The following is a 21,683-nucleotide window of genomic DNA, read 5'->3' as shown; positions in this document are numbered from 1 at the left end:
CACTACCAATAACTATTCTGAAACACAATTTGGGATTTTTTTCCTGTTTGATACAGTGCCCTGGACCATGGGGGGAAATGAAGGCAAGGAGGGCTCCAATCCACTCCATACTTCTGGGGAATAGCAATAGAGATAATAAATGTTATTATTTGTATTATCCACTCATCTGCACCATATCAGCTGCTAAAACCTTGCAAATATTCCTGACACCATCAAGAACCATTTCAACCTGTTTTCAGACTGTAAATCTCATATCTGATCTCCATCCAAGAGATTATAACAAAATGTGAAATAACCTAAATATTGAAAGCCATTTCACAGAAAATGGAAATAGATACTGTAGGGAAAAACACATTCCAGGCTTGCCAATTCCCTCTTTTACGTAATCCTTATCCCTATCATTCCAGGGGACTATTTGATATCTCTCTCTCTCAGTTTTTATAACCACTGCAGATCTTTTCAGCCAGAGGCTGGTTGTGTTTTCAACTGGTGGTTCCCATTCCATCCATGCAGGAGCCAGGAATGCAGCAGGTTAGGAATAAACCACTCAGGTTTTCTTCTCTGTCTTTCTCAGTAATTACTCACAGCCACGAAGCACAACAGAGATTTGCTCCTTCAGGGCTTCACTCCTGAAGGATCGATGTGCTGCAAACAGAGGCACTACAGGACTTAATAGCGAGTTTTAAGTGCTTCTCACAAGACAAGAGTCTCCTCGACAGCCCTCTTGCAGGTATCCAGGAGCTAAAGAGCTGCTCTTAAGTGTAAATTTGTGCCTTTTGGCCAAAATCACACATCCTAAACACAAGGAAGCGACAATGGACTCATCCAAGACAAGATATAAATGAAATTCCAGATTAACAAAGCTCCATTAAATCAACTTAGCAATTCCATCTCCACGGATAACAATTTGGCTTGCAGTGGTGGGCTAAATAATGCAGCTGAACACATTAAGAACAGATCTGTATTCAGGCTGAACGTACTGTTAGCTCAGGAAAAAAAGACAGGAGGGAAAAGAAATGCTGAAGTAGCTGTTTCCTGCCCACAGCACATTTTTCTCTTCTCCTTCATCTTCCAAAACTATCATGATCATACATCTATCAACATATCATACACTTTCCCTGAGAAAGAGACAAAATAGGCCTCAAAATCTGTGTCTTAATGGCCACCATCAAAAGAAATATCAATTCATCCGGATGCATAAACCATCCAGAAATCAGTGTAATCAAAAAGTGGGGCTTCTCCTTTGCCATCCAGTCTCTGCAACAGCTGCTTTTATATTTTGTTATTTTATACTGCAGACACCTTCACTTCCCCTGAGTGCATTTAGCAGCAAACCCAGAGATTTCTCCTCTGACCAAGAGGCAAGTCCCCCTCTCTCTCCCTGCAGCCAAGACTTTCAGTTTTTCATGAGACAGTAAAAAGTTTCTCTATTGTCAGCACTAAAAAGCTTCTCCTAAAGTAATTCTTTCTCTATGTAGCCACATTTTCATCAAATTTTAGTGCATACATTTTATGAAAGTGTTTGACAACCCCAGGATTTAGGTTAGGAGAAGAAGATGAAATGTAGGCTAGGCTGCAGGGGGCTTTCTAGGGAATACTCCACTGAAGCAGTCTCCTGATAGCTCAGGTATCTTCCTTGCTATAAAAGCAGTGATTGTTGAGCACAGGTTTTCAGTGGGCTCTGGGGGTTTAAAATCTTAGAAAAGACCTAATTTCCTTCAAAACTATCTGCTGGTTTCCTCTGGATTTTATATCTGGATGAGTTCAGATGGGATACAGAAGGAAGGATATACCATTAGCAAAAAACTTTAGTTGAATTTTCTGTCTCCTGTAAACATCATCTAATGCTGTCAGGTTTGCTATAGCATATTTATTACTTTGACTATCTAAAAAGACTTTTTTTTTCAGATTAAAACCAGCACTTCAAAAGGACATAAAATTACATTATTTCTATTGCCTCAAAGTAGGCAATGAAAACTTTAATGTATCTGTTCCTATCTCAATATCAGTATTTTTAAAGCACAGATATAATATTCCACCAATGTTTTTACTCCTATTTTTGCTCAAGTTAAATTATATTTTTAACTCCGAGGGGGATCCATTTGCATAGATATTTATACCACATGCCCTATTCCAATTCTTTGGGTCCAGTTTAAACATTCTGCAATGCCAGAATCCTGAATACAGTTAAAATCTTCACAGTTGTGTGCAGTAACTAGACAACAAAGAATTCCTAACACCTTGCCTTTTAATGCTTCATATCCCTTCTTTTGTGAGGAAAACCGTGTAAGTGAAAGGATTCCAGACTCATCCTCTGTGCTGCCTTTTCAGGACATGCTGAGCATCACACACTTCCCAAAGCCTGAGTGCAGTGAGGATGACAAGACACACTCCTGTGGGATTTTTTTTTCCTTTCTCAAGATTTCAGTGTTTATGCCTGACCTCCAGTGTTTAACTGATGACTATTCAGCACATCACTTACAAAAAACCAGCCATTCTCATTTCCTTTCCACTCCTCGTCACAGAAATAAATCAGCATCCTGACTGATTGAAACACTTAGCTGCCAGTCACTCTGCTTTGTCCCTCCGCTCCTCACACCAGAGCTCCGGAGATGCAGGGAAGTGATTAAATCGTAACACGGAGCCCGGAGAGCAATAACTAAGTGAGCAGTTATAAACAAATAACACAGCTCTTCATAATTCAGTAAAATGCATGATCTGATTTGGTGTGTGGTTCTGAAAGCCAGTCAGAGCAGCAGTGCTTTTTTACTAATGCAACAACGTTACTGCTTAATGGTGGAAAGCACAAGAGAGCAATACATGGCCTACAAATAAGAGTAAAATGTGCAAGCTTAACAATACAAGTTTCTCTTCCTTATGAATTACCTAGGCAGTGCTTTTATTATATGAGATCCATTGTTTCCCGATCTGCAAATTACTTCCTGAATCTATTAACTATAATGGGAGAAATGCATTTTTCAGTCTGGCCCTCTGGAAAAAAAAAATCACAATAAATCAGTGTAAGCAGGTGAGACTGAACTGGCAACAAGGCCAAGGTATTTCAAGTGTGCAATCCCTGGCTCCCCATAACATTAAAGGATTTTATTTGAAGGTGGGAGCACAGAGATGAAAAGATTTAAGTGTAAATTATCCAATGATAGTACAACTCTGGAGAATTACCATGGGTGTGAAGGATTATTAAAGATCAGGTAGGATTTTTCCACCCTTACTTCAGTCACCTCCAGGGAAACTAATCCTACAGTGCTCCATAGGAAATAAAGAACAACCTGAGTATATTAAAAGACTCATGGATATAATTCCATGAACTACAAGATTTCTTTGTAACTCAGATACCTCAAAGTGCACAACACTTTCATTACAGTCCTTGCATTTCATGTGTCTTTGAAGGATAACATTTCCACTCCCTGACTTAGCATTTGCATGTCTTGAATTCTCTAGTAAGGGCCCAAAAAGAGTAATATTGGCAGTATTTATACATCTTCCTCCCCCTGAATTCCAACAGCACATCTCAAACTCATTAAGCTAAACAAAACGCTTCAGACATGCACAGCCATTAAACACACCATGATTATCCCGAGGAAGATAAGAAGCCAAACACCAGCGTAGTTTAAATTCTTCTCTCCCCCACCAAGAGTCAAGAGAACTCTTGGTATCAATGACCCTCATGCTCTGTCTCACAGGAGTCATCAGATAAAGCACATTTTATATTGATTAATCCAACCAGTCCCAGAGGACCTCAGTGAGTACATAATCTGCACAAAATCCACTCTTCCAGTTACCTCCTACACCTTCAGTCTCAAGGTCTAAAGTTTTATCAAAAATTCTGTGCAGTTTATTTATGATGTAGCTATCAACAGTAACATTGCTAATTAATTCCCTTTAAATAAGTTACTTATTTAAATTTTTTTCTACTCAAAGGCAGGGTAGGAAGCATCACCTGTGGATAAGTTTGGATGACACTTCTCACTCCCTTTAATCACTTTGCAATTTTGCCAGATTTTTAACTGCTCAGGCTACAATTCTACACGTCAAGTGTATCTACTTCAGGGGGATTTTCAGGACGTGAGGGATGCTTGGCTTGAATCACTTCCAAAATTTAGACTTTAGGGAAATACTGTGTTTTGACCACGTTAAATAATCATTACAAACTTGTATCTGAAAAGTTTGCTGAGTTTTGAAACTGGGAGTAGGATTTGGTCTTCATATCACAGATCTGGTTTTCTTGCTAATACAAAAACAGTCCCAACACCCCCCTTAGAAAAACCAACAAACAGAACAAAAAAAAAGCCACAAAACAAAAATCCCAAGCCCCAAACTACTAAAAACAAAAAATGAGATTTTTACATTTTGCCAGGATGACTCCTTTATACGAAAATCCCTCTATACTATCACCCCTCCTGCAGCCTCCAGAAGGAACTAAAATGTGCATTCACATTCCTATAAACATTATCCTGCAAAATGGACTATTTCTTTAATTACTGCTTTGAACTGAAATTACACAGAACAGTGGAAGTGACAGCAAGAGGTTCATCTTTCCATCAAGGCGCCCAGCACGCTGCTGAGCTTGAATGCATTAAACAGAGGAGTCAGAGCAGAGAAAAAAGGGATTGACTCTGACATGAAGTCTTGTATCACAAGAAGCAGAAGAGAAGAATTTGTGAGAGCTGTTTAATAATGGAGGACTTGGGAGGTTCAGCCTGGGAGTCAAGATGTAAAAACAGCTTCAAGGGAAGAGTGGATGGAGACAATCATCTATGAGAGAGGAGCCACGAGGAAAGGAGAGGGACCAGGAAAATTGGGATTAAGAACTCACACAAGGAGCTGGCATCTCATTTGCCTCTATTTAAAGTCCCAAAGAACACAGCAGAAGCTGCTGTCACAGCCACTCAGAATAGTGTAGGTCCACAAGAAAAGAAAACCTGGCCTTGATGATGCACACGGATCTCTACAGAACAGGATTTGATGATCCTCCCCACAAAAGGAGCTGTATCTTCCTCACGACATTAAAAGATCATCCTACCATTACTGCTGTACTTCTTGTTGAATATCATACGCTGAATTATTCCAAATACTTAATTTCATTAGATGAATTTTCTAAGAAGACATAAATTAGGGCATATGGTTCATAATATTTTCACTTCCTTTCCCTGTAACCCATTTCACTAGTTTTACACTTCATCAATTTAAGCATTATGGTTAATAGGTAACATTTAATTCTGTCAAAGGAGGAAAAAAATCCAAGTGTCTCATTAGGAAGCTCTGATGGCCATTTCAGAAAGTAGTGCTATATTTTCTACCTATGTCCAACAGAGATGAAGACCCTGAAGTTGAAAACATGTGCAGAACTTACATATTTCTGTGCAGGGCAAAAGCTTTTTTACTGCTCACTTGGGCATGAGGAAAAGTGGTTCCCTGGGGGACAGAATTCCTGTGAGATTTAAAGCTACAACAGCAGTGCAAAGCACTAAACCAGAGCTCAAAAACACCTGGCTTACCACAGCTAAAAACTAAAGGCAGGCAACATTTTATTTACATTAAGCACAACACATTCCTACACAGATATCAACAATAATATAGGAGGATTATCTAATGCCATGAACAGCATCTCTGACTAACTCCAGGAAAAACATCATAAAGCCATTTTCTACCCAATACTATGCACTGAAAAGTGGCAATAATCTCTCAAACATCAACAGGTGCCAGAACATCACACAAGAAACACAAGGAAAAGCTTTCACAACATACAAAGAAGGCTGAATTCCCCATTACACGCAGTCTGACTTCCAGTCACTGCAAAAATTTACAAAGAGCTGTTTTACAAATCTTTGTGAACGTGTGTGAGCTCCACTTCTCCAAAATAAGCAAGGTACATTTCTGTCACATGCTAAAAATTGTTCTACAGGTGGTATTAGTGCCTTAAAAGCCTCAGTGATCAGTCAGAATTATCACAGGGGGGACTCAGAGTCATGTCAGGTTTTTGAATGACAGAAGCAAGTGTGGCTTTTATTACAAAGAGTGTTCATAAATAGAATACATGACCTAATCATCTACTCACACTCCTGAAGAATTGGGCCAGCAGATGAAAAACCTTTGAAAAAACCCAACAATTAAAATGTATCCCACTCCAGTTTACTAACACATCCTTAGACTGTTTCACAAGTTGCTGTTTAATATAAAATTATTCAGTAGATAAAAAGGAGGCTGTGGGTAGTAAGACATTGCACCTGTAATAGCAGCTTTTTTCTGCACCCTGACTCTTCCCTGAGCTGCTTTTCCCATTGTAGGGTGATGAGAGGGATGGAGCAGCTCTGCTGGCAGGAAAGGCTGAGGGACTTGGCATTGTTCAGCTCGCAGAAGAGAACCTTGGTTCAGAAGTTTCCCTCTCACATTGCTGCACAGAGATGCATTTAGAAACTTTACAAGTTATTACCACTACCTTACTAAAAGGCTATGCCAGCATTGATCATTTAAAGGAAATTTCCTTTAAAAAAGCACTTTGTGAAGTGAACTCTACTAGAAGTTGCAAGGCTTTTCAGTCTCCTTGTCTACTCCTCAACCTTTTATTACAACAATAAATAATATATGCAGTAGATTAATATTTAGAAGAACTTTACTCTCCTACTTGCATCATCCTTATAAATTATTCTCCTATTAATGAGTTATTTGATCTCAACATATTAGCACAAAAATTACATTGTTCTCTGTACTACTCTGTAACCTATGTGCTCGCCTTCTGCTAAAAGCTTTTTTTCAAAGTGCTATTATTAATTGTCAAGCATTGGAACTGTTCCTTCAGACATTATCCCCTCTACTTTCAAGACAGGCAGACAAGATTTTCTCCTATTTTTGCAAGTAAAGTACAAGCTAAAGTACATCTGAATACACAATTCATTCTATTTAGCACTCTGCTCTCCCCAAGGTGCCCAGTGTGGCCAACTTCTTACAGGAAGCAATTGCTGGAACAATTAGGACTCAGCAAGATTAATACACAAGATGTTGTCATGTCTGCATTTTATCTCAGGCAGTGGTCCTGGAATGATAAAGATGCAGCCCAACAGAAGTGTGCCAGCAGTCACCAAACCTCTTCAACCATCTCCTGGAACTCTAGGCTGAACTTTTTCATGTTGTATTAATGCTAAAACTACAGAGTTATCATGAAGTGCTTCTATTCCTGCTGATTATAACTCTGCCTTAAGTTGAAAATTTTCACCTAAGAGCTGCAATGTTCATGCCTCAAGTGGGGAGGAATCCTCCAGACATCCTTGTTTCGGTTCTTTTGTTTTTTTCCAGTATTGTTTGAATACACAGCAGTGAACCTTCACTGATCTCCAGAACACTTTTTTGGAGAAGAAACCAGACATACACTGAACCAGCACAATTTCTGGTGGTTTCTGGATGCGTGATTCTTGTAACAAATCAAACTTTAGATTGTCTTGGAAAAATCCAGTGTCAGCTGTTCTCATGAAAATATATGCACACCTATGAAAATAAGATATATTCACTATCATTCAACCTCAAAACACATTCCTTAATAAATTAATTAATAATCACAAGATAATCCTAGTCCAGCAGAATGAAAAAAAGTCTTACAGGTAATCCAATACAGACACTAAAATTGGTGTTATACCTGCTTTACTCATTGGCTGCATTGCAAATTAGGTACACACCTTCAGCCACAAAGAAGAAAATCAACACCCTATTCATCAGGAAAATTTATTCCTGTGTTCCCAGATGCACGAGAGAAATGACTCTACCTGTACTAATTCCCTTCTTGGCACTGTCCTTCTTCCCATCTCCACCAAAAAGCTCCATCTAAAAACACTGATTAGCAGAATCAGCCACCCACAGTGTGTACGGGTCACCTGCAGTCTGTTCTCTGAACTAGAGATGATCTTTGCAATAAAGAACGGAGTTACTTCTCCACACAGCCTGAGCAATGTTTTGAAGCTTGATGCGCATGATCTGCTCCCCTGGATTTCTGCTCCCTGGGAAAAAAAAGCAGCTCGAGTCCAGTGACTGAGAAAAGGATCCTTCTCACCCAAATTTCAGCTGTCAGGACTGGGCATCGTGTCTAAGTTAACAAACTCAGCTGCTTCTCCAAGGACTGGTGAGGCACAGAAGCATCCCCTGGGGAATCCTCCCTCTGCCATCTCTTTGCCTCATCCGAGACTCCAACAGAACAATTATGCAAGAATGTAACAGGAGAAACTCTACATTCAAAAGGGATGAGCACATACAGGTGGTTTGTTGGACCAACAGTCCCGCCATGAAGAAAATAAAGAGCTGCAACAGAGCTCCCTTATGAAAATCACTTGCTGTTCTTTTTCAAGGCCAAACTCAGCAGTGCTGAAGTCTCAGACCTGTTTTCAGGCTGTGGCAGAGTTATTTTTCCAGTGTTGTTTGACAGCATAAAGAGATTTCGTGTTTTCTCCGGGAGCATCCTGCACTGGAAGCCAGAAACTGAAGACCGGCACAGTGGGATTCACTCAGTAACAATTCTCACTTTTCTCTGAGGATCTGCATGCACCAAATTCAATTAGCATTTGCTACAAATGTAACATAGCAACAGGGGACAAGCCCTCATGTGATGTAAATCAGTGTAGTGGCTCTGATTTGAAGGAACTTTACCAAATTTCATCAGCTGCAACTCTCACGCAGTGCTGGTGAATAGCTCACTCCACCACTAGGGAGGCAAGGACCATAAAATTTGAGTGCCAGGAACAGTAAGTGGTCAATTCAATTTGTTATCCTCTTTAGGACTTCTCAAACATTTTATTTCTCTTGTTTTCAGAATGAAGAAAAATGGGTCAGAATATATAAAAACTATCACACAGGGATGGTGGGTGGAAAACTGTCCTGAAGCCATAATGTGAGATTTGATTACTTCAGCAGCCGCAAAGAAAAACCCCATTCATAAAATAATCTTTATTAACTCACTGAGGTTTTTTTTTACTGTTTTTAAACTTGAGCTAACTGCCAACACGCTGTGTGAAGTAGCACTTCCTGTTGATTTGTTTTGTATTAATTATAGTGCAATTAAAAAGGGGAGTCTTTACTGCAAACAACTGCCAGGTGTTTTAAAACCACAAACAGGGGCCACAACATTTCCAAGCAACACTGTCAGTGTTACTGTGGCACAACAAACACATTTCCAAATGTATGCACATTCATAGAAATTAAAATCCTAGAATGGGAAAACCTTCATTATGTTTAAAAAGCAGGGGGCAAATGCACCTGCTGGGAAGACCTTTGGTATTTGTGGATAAGCTGTGAAATTTAAGACATGAATATCTAACAGGTCATCTAATCTTGCCATTAAATGTCTGAATTTGCTAATCAGCCTCACAATTAGAAGGAAACTGACATAACAGGCAGTAACAATAAAACTAAATTAAGTGTGTATTTTTTACATAAAGGAATGAAAGGGAAACTTGAAATATTAATGGAATATTTGCTGCATTGACTGTTGATGAACTGAAGAGCAATACAATTTCCTGAATATCAGCTGTGCTACATTAAAGTTTAGCTGTATTTTGCTTTTTTTCCTAATTACTTTAATGTTTGGCTAAACTGTGTAGCTACTTGGAAATTCCTAAGCCTGGAATCCTGTGCAGCACCAGGTTATCAGCATGCCCATCATCACTAATCTCAAAATCAAGGAAGCAGAGTCTCATACCCCACCACAGCCACAAGCAAAACATGAGAGGTTAAGACATATTTGGTTTGCAAAAGTTACACAAAGAAATCAAAAAAAAAGGTAAAACAAATTCTTCATGCTAATAATTTGTTTAAAATATCCCAAATACAGGAAAAGCTTTTCTTTCCCCACATCAATCCTGACAGATACTATGAGAGAGGATTAAAGGAAAGGTAGGAACTCAATGAGGGAAGAATTCAAGTGACCTAATCCATGTTAATCTGGCAAAAAGCACATGCCAATAGAAGTGTTCTGGCCAGTCTCAGGCACAGACTGACAGGTCCTGGAAAGGTTAAACAAGTTGAAGTGCTCTTTTTCTTTGCTGTTTTAGCATAGTTTATTGAGCTGCATCTCAAGTAACCAGGAAAAGAAATTCAAGTTTTTTATAATGGCATAAAGAAAGACCACACACAATTTTCCACTCAGTTACTTCAATTATTGAAAAAAAAATTACAGTCCTTTAGGTTAAGAAACAACCAATATTGATGCCTCTTAGTTCTTTAAGTAACTGTTCTGTCAGTAGGGTGGAGGACATTTATGTAAAAGGGAAACTATGAAATGGGTATTGCATCAACTGGATTCCCAGAAATCCAAGTTCTTCAAGAAATTCAAGAGCAAAGAATTGTTCAGGTAACTGTTGGTATGATCCTGAAATTCTGCGGACTCAAAACTTTCCTAAGCTTCCCCAGAATAAACGTATGGAGGTTTAGACAGTTCTTTTCCAACACATGGACACAGACAGATGGATTGACAAGCTCTGGAATGTATTCTGGGACAGACACACTGGTGGGTGCTACTCCCTACAGAGCAACATCAGAAAAGGGTTTTTGAACATCTGGAATTACTTTGAGAGGTCACAACTGCAGTGCCTGGATGCTGATCAGCTCCCAGTGAGCTTCAGCACATGCAGACACCTCAGCAACCCTACAGTCACCCACATCAAACCCCACCAGCATCCCTATCACAGAGATATATCATGACACAGACATTTATACTGCATTTTGCTACAAAAAAGCATTTTGGGGAGATTCCAGCTCCATCTTTAGTAACAATAAGGAGACTTTGTATTAGCTGACTCTTGATTACCCTCAGTACTAACCAACAGTACATTCACATTCAGATATGAATAATTCTAGCAGCTTCAGTATTCTGTCTTGATTGTTTTCCTCTTCACAAGTGTCCTCTAAATGTAATTTTCCAGTAAGTACTCACTGAGGGAAAGCACCTCCCAAAACCACAGGGACATTGCCTAACATCTAAATGTGAAGTTTCTGCAAGAAAGCAAATTGCAAGAAAGCAATATTCCTGCTAAAAGAAAACAAAACAGCAAGCACACATGCATGATAGGATTATTTGATCCAATACAATATAAATTAGGTCAGACTCCTCTTTGGAGAATTTTGAGTGAAGAACTAGGTGGTCCACTAAATTTCTATTCATTTGCCTTCAGGCTCAGGGAATTGCAAAGACTCTCAAGAAACTGATGCTCCTCTGCCCACAAGAACAATCATTATTTGGGGGTGGGGAATCTCTCAGCATAACTGCTTGGCAATACCTGGAGACCTGAGAAATCTTTATGTAGTAAAAAGGGAAGGTAATGAATCTTTGCATACATACATATATATATACACACACACAGATATACAAAATGTAACACAGAATAAAACAGCAACTGCTCTATTTTTTTAACGTGGTACATATCATAAAATCACAGAATGGTCTGAGTTGAGAGGGACCTTAAAGCTTATCCAGTTTTACCCCCTGCCATGGGCAGGGACACCTTCCACTACCCCAGGTTGCTCCAAGCCCTGTCCAAGCTGGCCTTGAACACTTCCAGGGATCCAGGGGCAGCCACAGCTTCTCTTTTTCCCTGTGCTAAGGCCTCAGCATCCTCACAGGGAGGAATTTCTTCTCTATATCGAAAACCTAAGAAAATATTCTTGTCCTTAAGATATAAAACATAAGATACAAAAGACATATAAAAGAGAACATGTCCTCAAGAAAAGTAACCTCTGCATCCTCATTAAACAAAGAGTAATGGAATGACTCTCAGTAGACAGTGGAAAGGATCATGGCCTGGAAAGTGCCTGGAGCCTGCTCCCCTAGCAGGCTTCTGCTCAGGAACACTGCATTTTCCAAAGCTCACCCACAGCCATCACCCTCCCTGATTCCACAAGTAACTGCAGGAAATCTTCACGCCTCCAAGGGCCATAAGTTCATGTCAACAGCTTCACATCTCTAAGCAGGGGACTGAGCCAGAGCAAGATGTGACAGGCAGCCCTTCAGCAACGCTGCTGCTCCGCTGTGGATGGGGCTGGCCAGGACGTGCAGCTGTCTGAAGGGCTGGGGCTGCTGCCCCCACAGCTGGGGACACGGCAGCCTCTGCACCTGCACCACACACGGGTCATCCCAGGGAATCAGCTCCACAAAAAGCAATATACTGATTAAGAGACAAAAAGCTGACAGGTCTTGCTCTGCTCTGGTTCTTCAGTGTGACACCACCTCGAGAGAGATCCACCACAGACACCACTGTCACCAGTGAGGCTCACACTGGTGGCTTCTGACAGAGGATTTGTGCACATGGATGAATCACTTAAATAAACAAAGTTAAGAATTCGAAACACTGCTTACACCTGGAGCACTTTAAAATGTGTTTGACAGAGGTGTAAGATTCAACACACAGATGCAGGTACCCTCCCTGGAGCTCACAGTATTGACTTTATCCACCTTCTCTAAGTTGTGACAATTCTGCTACTTTGAAACAGAAATGGAAGATCAATTCATAGATGAAATTCTTAAACCACCACCATGAAATGTCATTTGGCTGCAGTTAGACTGGGCAAAAACTAGTGTTAAGGGAAAAATATAGAGCTGCAGGCTCTCTTTGTGACAAATCAAAGTATGAAAATGAAAATGTTTCAATCTGATTAATTACTTGGTTTAGAATATATGCTTTTCATTCTACTGTATCAAAATACTCATAATAAAACAGTACAGCTGATGAAGTCAAGCACTGCCTTACAAAGGCTGGCAAATTTGCAGAACAGCACTTGAGGTTCAGATTAGTAAAATCCTAATGAATATCTACTCTAATACCCATGTAATTGCAGGGAATGCATTTGAAAGTGGTACAATTAAAAAATAAAAAAGAAAGAAAAAACCACTGGTACAATGGAAGTTCAGACTGTGATTTTAGTGTCAGCTTAAGAGACTGAAGAGCCATCCCAGAAGAATGAAGATCCCATTTAATGGGATGCCAAGAAATGAAGAATCACAATAAAGATTTCCAGTTCTTTCCCAGATCACAACGTGTTTCCATCTTTCACTGAAAGTACCAATGCCAACAATTCTCAATTTCATCACCAGACACCAAAATGGTTTTCAGACATTGTTAATGACTGCTTTATCCCAAGTGCTCATCTCTTCCTGAGCCCTGCACAAGGAGCTGCTCAGCACAGGCTCCTGAAGACTTCCTTGGACGTAAATAAATGTTGCTTTTGCACTACATGTTGCATTTCCTTCTGGGAGCCAGCACCTGGCATCTCCACACCTCATCTTCCTACCCTTAAAAACAGGTTAGTGCAGGACTTCCTTCATCTCCCCAAACCACCAGGCAAATAAATGCCTTAAAGACAGAGCTGCTGCTGTAAGAATGAAGCCTCAGAAGGGCTGAAGGCAAGCACTGCTGAAATAACACCAAACAGAACAGGACATATGAGAGACCAAGTAATAACGTAGCTTTATTCCTAAGTAATTGGCTGAGCAAATGCATTGTGATCCAGCAACTCTGATTAATTCTGCAAGAATGCTTGGGTAGTGTTTATAAAACCCAAGTCATTACCTTGACTAAACATTGACTTGGACAGTTAACTTTAACCATCAAGACCTTGACTAAATATTGACTGGGAAAGTTAATTTGAACTATAACATCTAGAAAATCGTGTTCCTCTTTGCTAGTATTTGCTATCACTTTAAAATTCAAACAGGGTTGTAAAAATAGAAGTTCTCCCACCTCACTGGTATTTAGTTGCTGAGCTTGGCTATTGCTAAATTTAACACAAATACCTTGCAAAAATTTGACATGTAAAATACTTTAGAGACAAAGGCCTGTTATAGATGAGAGGGAATGGTCAGTCTTCCTTTGCTTGAGCAAGGACCCATCAAAAGCATGAAAAAAAAGTATCATAAAGCTCATGTTTTAAATTTATTTGCAAATTTTAAACACTGTGCCTTGCCCAAAGAATCACATAGGTTGATCACCAGGACAAGGGGTTCATTCTTATACCTCTACTTTTTAGTAGCAGCTACTTCAAGTCTACATCCTCCACTACTGGTTTCACTTCATCATGTGAGGCCATGGGTCAAAGGACACTCACAGGGTCTTTCACTGGCTGAGATAAAAAAAAAAAAAGGAAAAAAAAAAAAAGAAAATCAATTTCAATCCTCCTAAGATGAAACCACTGATGTGTGCAGTCACTAAGGTCCCAAAGGTAATCCTACAAAAAAAGATGATGGTGTCCTCCATCACTGCATCGAGATACTGTTAAAGTGCAGCAAAATCACCTATGAGGTACAGTCCAAGATCAAAACACTCCAAACAATAAACCTGTATTTCTAGACCAGTGTGAGTAGTGCGTTTTAGCTGACATAAAATGGTAATGACAAAGGGGCAAGGAACCTTATGCTTCAGGAAGGTGTCATGTATGTGGATAAAACATACAAATAATGCTGTGGATCCAGCATTAATTCCATACACAGTTTCAGCTCAGGAGTTTGAAAGTCCCTTTTAGCTTTATGCCTTGTTTCCTTTTTTAATACATCAGCTGCCTTTAGCACACTGAATGAAAAACAGCTTAAGAGCAAATATAAAAGACATAAATCTCAGCTCCGAGTGAAAATACCAAACTGGAGAAAACTTGCTCCTCCATTATTTTTGAGTACAGCAGTAAGGAACAGATTGATACTGGTGTTCCGGGGGGTGAGGGTGGGGAATGAAAGAACAATAAACAATACAGTCATCAGTGGTTTAACACAGCGCTGTGTCTTGCAATGGAAACATACTGTGAAACAGCTTGCGAGATAAGCTTCGTCAACGATAAGTAATTTTTATTCCGTTTGAGTGGCTGAAAACAATAAACATGATTAAATGCTTCAGACATGCATTCAGAATGTAGACAAATGGCAAAGAGTTCCAAGGACTTTGCTTTTAAAACTACTTCGGGGAAAGACCTAGAAATTGACTTAACCCGTTTGAAATGTACAATGAAAGAGAAGTTTGTTGGGAAATTAAAAACTTCCCATTCATCTGCGAGCTCCAGGACTCTCCAGCCCAGGAACCAGCTTTGTTATCTACTGTTCTTTACTATGACTACTGGTCCCAGTATGGCACTTCACCGTTCATTGAGGCATTTCAAATGTTCCGGTCATGAACCTGAGCATGTGAAACACCCCGGAAAACACCGAAGGAAGAAGAGGTGGCTCTGGGGAGTTCATAGCTCCACGCCTGTCCTGCTGGTCCCTGTGGGCTCTGTCTCCGCTGTCCTGATCCAGCCTGGCAGCAGCTCCTGCGCCCACCTTGCTCCCACCGCAGCGCTCTGAACTTTCCTTCCCGGCTGCCTGCCCTGGTGACTCGGTGGCCGTGCGCGACCCCGAGGAGAAAGCACTCCAAAACACTCGGATCATGCGGGGGCTGGCGGCTTTTCCCCTAAAGCAGGGGCTGGGAAGGAGACGCGCATGAACCTGCAGCGCCTCTAACGCGAGCGGTCACTCCGCACCGCTGCCCTGGACCGCGCACCGCTGACCAGCGCCAGGGGCTGCTGGCCGGGGGCCGCTGGCCGGGGACCAGCGGGCGGCCCCCACAGGGTCCCCGGCTGCGGAGGGCGAGCTCGCCCCGCTCCCCGCGCGTCCGGCGGCCCCTCCGCTCCGCTCCGGGCGCCATTTCCCCGCCGCTCCTCGGCGCGGCGTCCCCCGGCCCTGCCGCACCTTCCCGGGCAGGGCAGCGCCGGCGCAGCCGAGCCGCATCCCAGCCCCTCAGCCGGCTCCCGGCCCCTCAGCCGGCTCCCGGCCCCTCAGCCGGCTCCCAGCTCCTCAGCCGGCTCCCGGCCCCTCAGCCGGCTCCCGGCTCCTCAGCCGGCTCCCGGCCCCTCAGCCGGCTCCCAGCCCGGCAGCGGGGGGCGCTTGCCGGGGGAAGCGGGCACTACCGCGGCCGATCGGCGCTTCCAGCTGCGGGGCGGCAGCGGCCAAGGCTCCGGAGAGCGGCGCATCCCAGGGAGCCCCGGCACGGTGGGAGCGGCCGGAGGAATCCCGCAGCCGCATCGCGTCCGCGGCCCCCTCCTCGGTCTGATTTTACTTGCCCCGCAGCGGGGGATGGCGAATGCGCCCCGAGCCCTTTGCCCCAGAGCGCGGCTGGATGTGGGGCAGCCTCGCATGGCGCTCCCCCCGCCGCCGGCAACTTCCCGGGACTCGCAGGGGATTCCAGCCCTTTCCCCGCCTCGGGGGGACGGGAGCGGGCGGGAGGGGGGGAAGGACGGGTAAAAATAAACTTCCTTCGGAGGAAAGCCGCCCTGCCGTGCTGCTGCGGGAGGGGGTCCCGGCTCGCAGGAGGAGCAGCGCACCCCGCTGAGCCCCCAAACCCCGCACCTGCCGCCGCACCGCCCGCAGGACCGGCCGCGCAGGGGAGCGGGGACCGGCTCTCTCACCTGCCCCAGCGAGCCCTCTCCTCCTCGCATTCCTCTGCTCCCCATCGTGGGCGCAGCAGCTGCTGTTATTCCTTAGGATGCACATGGCCCGTCCATGCTGGGCGAGCCGCCTTCCCGCGCCGCCTGCCCTCTCCGGCCCCGCCAGCGCGGCGCTGAGGCCAGAGGGAGGGGAAAAGGGAGGTGTGCGGTGGAGGAACGCTGCTGATGAGGGGTCGGTCTCCTCCTCCTCCTCCTCCTTCTCCTCCTCTCCCAGGGCTGGGGGTCTCAGCGCCGCTGTGCAGCTGGGCAGGGAGAGGGGGACGGGCGAGGAGGGGGCTGGCGGGGCTGTCCCCGCTCGGGGCGGGGGGGGCTCGGCGCGGCGGCTCGTCCCGAGCCTGTCCTCGCCTCCGGGGCAGCCCCGTGTGCGAGCGGAGCGGAGCGGAGCGGCTGGAGAGCCCCCGCCCCGCCCGCAGTACCGCGCTCAAGCACGGCCGGGGGGGAGAATCGGCACCGAGGGCTCCCCGGGGGCTCCCCGGGGCGCAGGGAGGGCGGTCGGGGCGGGGGTGGCCGTGGAGCCCGGCCCCGGCCCCGCCATCGCGGCTCTCCCCCCTCACGGCCGCGGGGCCGGGGCCGGGCCGGGGGCCCCGCCGCCCCACCGCCACCAGAGTGCTGCTTTTCTCATGGCTTCTCGCAGTCACCCATGAAAATTTAATGAGGCATTTAGGGCTGTTACCTTCAGAGTCAATGGAGGAAGCATATTTAGCGTAATGCACTCGCTGCCGAGCCAATAGGTCTGTTGCAGGCGGATCAGAAGTCATGGAGAGACTCTCCTTTCAACACAAAATTCACGACCCATTAAACTTATTCTGTGATAACAGCTTCTTTACAAACGGAGACCCATAGAAAACAGAGGCTGTCATGCACTTTCCGAAAGGATTTACATACAGAGAGAAGTACATTTGCCAGGTTATTGCCATTTCACCAGTATTATCTCCAATCAATGCATAAAAGCAGAGCGCTGCTCTCCCTAACCGAGGTAAATGACGAAAAGAAAAGCTTTTTGCAGCCTCTAGACAGATCTGATTCACCCCCCGGGGCTGAGTGGCCACGATTCCCTCGGCTGACAGGGAAGAGGGCTCAGACCATTGCGGAGGAGTGGATCTGATGGGGAATGACGAGCGGGATGCTGTGCAGGACACGCGGGTCCCCAGCTGCTGCTGACAGCCGGGCAGGGATCACCGGGATGCTCACAAGGTACAAAGATGTCCACAGGTTATTTTACCTCCACCTGACAGGCGGGAGAGCTGAACCGATGTGGCAACACATTTAACAGAGCAGGGAGCAGAGGGAAAGGCTGGGCGAACAGATTGATTGAATGTACATGCACAGATCTGGTAACATTCTCAAATATTATCAGTTTAATCTCCCTCAATTATTCTTTCTGCAGCACGTTAGGTATTAAGCATAAAAGATAACGTCATGTAATAACCTTTACAACATAAAAAATTCAAATTTTAAGCTACATTTATAGTAGTTGATGCAGTGGAGCTTTTCACTATAGACCTGTTTTCTTCATTTCAATTTATTACAGAAATGAAAGGTCAGATTCTCAATTGAACCTACTTATTCTAATGTGAATTAAAAGAGGTAAGTAGTCAACTTCATCACAGCAAAATTTCCTGCTGGTGTGAATTTCACCATCAAGGAAGACAAAGAACTAAAGGAGAAATAAATTAATTTTTTTGATTAGGAAATAGTAAACAGCATCTTTGAGGACATATGTTTGTCTATACATATTAGGTCCAATAATATATTGGTGATCCTTAGTTCCTAAAAGGCATTTTTTTGTTGTTGTTGGGAAAACAGTAACTGAGCTGCTCTTACCCTTTGACCAGTGCACAATAAAATGAAGTTGCATTTATTGTGTTGCTGGCCTCACTGAGGTCCTGGAGTTACAGGAGGGGTGCTGGCAGCTGCCTAAGTAGAGATGGAACTTTGAGTGGTATAAAACTTCATTCCCATTCATTTTGGAAATGTATGGATGCAAGTCACACTTGCTAATAATACTTTTTAAATATAAAAGACTACTAGCCCACAGCTTGTAATATGAATGCAAATGAACTTGTAATTATACTACGCAATTTTCTACTTTTTACAAAAAAACAACTATGAAAATAGAACAGACCTGAAGAGCAATATGCATTGCAGTTCTTCATTGTGTTCCTTCATTATGCAGGAGTTGCCATAAGCAATCTGCTCTGGTTTAATGTAAAATATTTTTAGGCCATAACTTTGCAACACAAACTCTCACATGAGAACATATATTTGGTCACAGTCCCTTCCCTCTACTGAAAAACACGATCAAGAAGCAGAGGAGCAAGAAATTTGGTGTGAAGACTGACAGCTTTCATTTGTGTTTATCTGTAAAGCTTATTTAAACTCATCATTCCTATGCTCTCCTTTCTGATGATGCACTATGCCATCACCAATCATGTGATAAACCATTAAGAGTTACATATTGAGGTCTGTAGGCCAAAAATGTAATTTCCACTGAACAGCTGGAGGAGCTGGAGATCAAAACCTACAAGTGTACTTCTCAACTATTCTTGCAAAAGTCACTTGTGCAGCTCTCAGTCACTTCTTACTTGCTAAAACAACTAAAGGGAAAGTAGCATGAGCTGAGGTCCTAAATGGATTTGTACTAACAGGACAATGATCAGAGTCTATTGAAGGATGTCCCTGTACACATCAGTTGAGAGAAGGAGGAATTCAATCTTACAACCAAGAGCACTGTAAAAATTTTTAAAAGAATTGCCTCGAAACAACATTAAAATATTCACCACTGATACCTGTAGACCTGGATTCTAAGTGATTTGTTATACTACCCAATTTCAATAAGCACTGCAGTTGCTAGTAAACCACTGCACCCCACAGAGCAAAAATGTTTACCTGCAAATAAGAGATAATTTGCAGGATAATTGTTGACAGCAAATTCGCTGATAATTCACAGTCAAGATTTCTGACTCCCTAGGAAAAGAGTAATCAAAAAACTTCCCAGTTTCACCTCACAGGCACGTTAATCAGCATCAGTGCTGCCCAGCTGCAAGCCTGTGTGTTTTTCACATGAAATGCTAAGGCAGAATGCATGTTGTAAAACCAGCATCATCCTGCAAAAATGGCAAACCACTGGCCAAAAACCCTGTGGGGTTGTTGTCAGTGCAGATGTGTGACAGCCAGTGGCATTAATGAGAACTGGACATTCCCTGAGATGAATATGGGCATTATCATCATTAAACTAATTAATGTGTCTCAAGCTGTGCTCATTGTAAAGTGCTACCAAATTATGGTACTGAGAAATTTTCAGGGATGTTTGAGGAGTTTTTGTTGGTGTTTTGAAGGAATCTGGAAGCGAAAGATACACAATGTTACACTTTGCTGGATTCAGGTGGGATTTTTGGAGGGGGCATTCAATATCTGAAAAGAGAGTCAGCCCTTATCTCTGCTATCAACATCTCACTAAAATACAGCACAACGAGCAGACCCATCCCTTGCCAAGTGAGCTCTCAGTATGTCAGCCTTCTCACAAAACCCCTCTTCACATTTACTGATCTATATTGTAGCCCACAGCAGGATCGTCCTGATCACTCTGGAGATCCTCTACGTGAATAGTTCCTCACACAATGGTGATTTCAGTTTAATAAGTTCCTCTAAGGCAATTAGGCACTGACTGAAAATAGTATCTGCTGCGTTATCAGTAACTATGGTAGCCCATCTCTTACTGCTGTAGCCACACAGTGAGCTCCTTTAACCATTCAGCAGGAGAATTAATAATGATTTGGTTTCATCCTCAGTTTTCTCAAATGCAAAGAAACTCAGCTCTCTTATTCCACCAAAGATCTCTTGGGATACTTGCTCAGAGGTACCTCAGGTGACTGAGCAGAATATGTTGCTGAACACTGCTCTTGCCCACCAAAAAAGATCTATGAAGAAAATTTTTGGTAGCTCTTCATGAAAAATGTGAAGCTGCTCTATTTTCTGGCAGTGACATATCAGGAAGAGGTTATGATCATTCTTGCCCCCACAGTGCAGTCTAGTGGAAAATGCATTATCCCAAAAAAACCACTGACATCTCTCTGTTAAAAGCCAGCACGTGGAAATATTAAAAATGGAATTAAGTCTTGAATGCTCCAGAGATTCATCACTGGTTTCTGAAGGCAGACCCTCTACTGTATTGTGGCGTGGTCACAGGGAGAACCTTCCTTTCATGCATCTCAGCAAAGATTGCAAAATTTTGTAGTTACACGTGCAAAAAGGGATTCAGGAGCTTGGTTCAGATCTCAGCTTTGTCACTGACTGCTTTGTGATCTCGGATAAGTCAGCCTATACTCATTTTATGTCCATCTCTACCATGTGTCTGTCAGAAGCCTCCTATCAGAATTTCTCCAGGAATGCTTGGCAAGACCCAAAGACAGGCAAGGACGTACATAAACACTGATTATTGTTCTCTACATGGCCATTCATTCAGCTTTGAGTTCTGGGAAGGAAAAAAAGAAACAAGATCTTGTCATTCTATCTGGTAGCCCCTATTATTCTCCTTCACATATTCAAAATATTCCTGAACTAGCCCTGCTGCAGACACTTTCCTCAGCTGCAAATGAGCAGCTCCAACAAACAGTCCAAGACTGCCCCTCCAAAATCAATTTATCTTCTGGTAGATGCCAGCAAGTGGGTGCCTGTCCTGCCAAATAATGGAATTTGTGAAAGCACAGGAGATTATGAACCACGTTATTTCCCAGATGCCCATGAAAGAGTCTGTGATTCTCCAAGAACAGCGATCAACTCCTTCACAAATCCAAACTGCTTCATATTTCAAATCCTTCTTGGCAAGGTGCGTTCCCTTTCACAGCCAATTAACTGCAAACTAATTTAGAGAGGGTTTGCTTTTGCAAACATAAGTGTCAGGTTCCAACAGAGAACATGTTGCTAAGAGCATGATATATGCACACATTCTGAGTTCTGTTGTTCTCTCATTCCCCCCAGACACCACTGATGATCCACACAGAGACACCTCGGAATTTAATGAACTCTTTTCTAGGAAAACTTCATGGGAAAGAAAATTTTCAGCATCCCTTAAATCCTGAAAGCCCACATGGTTCTGCATTACCTTGCAGAGTGCTCACACTGGTTTAAATACACATAAACTGACAGCAAAGGGTACCTACTAAGGAAAATGTGTTTCTACTATGAAAATGCAGATTATCTGCTTCACAGAGAGTTCCAAAATTTGG

General features: G+C 43.1%; 1 protein-coding gene across 7 annotated transcripts in view; it reads right to left on the bottom strand.

The window, feature by feature from the left end:
* DAB1 (DAB adaptor protein 1) overlaps nt 1-16,794 on the bottom strand; it is a 143,666-nt gene extending 126,872 nt beyond the window's left edge. For 2 of the 7 annotated variants that reach the window (XM_063406999.1, XM_063406994.1), the window contains exon 1: nt 16,417-16,772. In XM_063406999.1, the coding sequence (XP_063263069.1) occupies nt 16,417-16,501 (85 nt within the window). In that variant the 5' untranslated portion in view covers nt 16,502-16,772. Of the gene's footprint in view, nt 1-16,416 lie in introns of all 7 variants that reach the window. The other 5 variants (XM_063407000.1, XM_063406998.1, XM_063407001.1 and 2 more) reach the window with 5 other exon arrangements.
* Nucleotides 16,795-21,683: the final 4,889 nt, after the last annotated feature.

The sequence above is a fragment of the Prinia subflava genome, chromosome 10 (genome assembly GCF_021018805.1).
Source record: "Prinia subflava isolate CZ2003 ecotype Zambia chromosome 10, Cam_Psub_1.2, whole genome shotgun sequence".
In the NCBI taxonomy this organism is placed as follows: Eukaryota; Metazoa; Chordata; class Aves; order Passeriformes; family Cisticolidae; genus Prinia; species Prinia subflava.
Note: the sequence above shows the minus strand (reverse complement) of the source record. Positions and strands in the feature narration are given on the sequence as shown.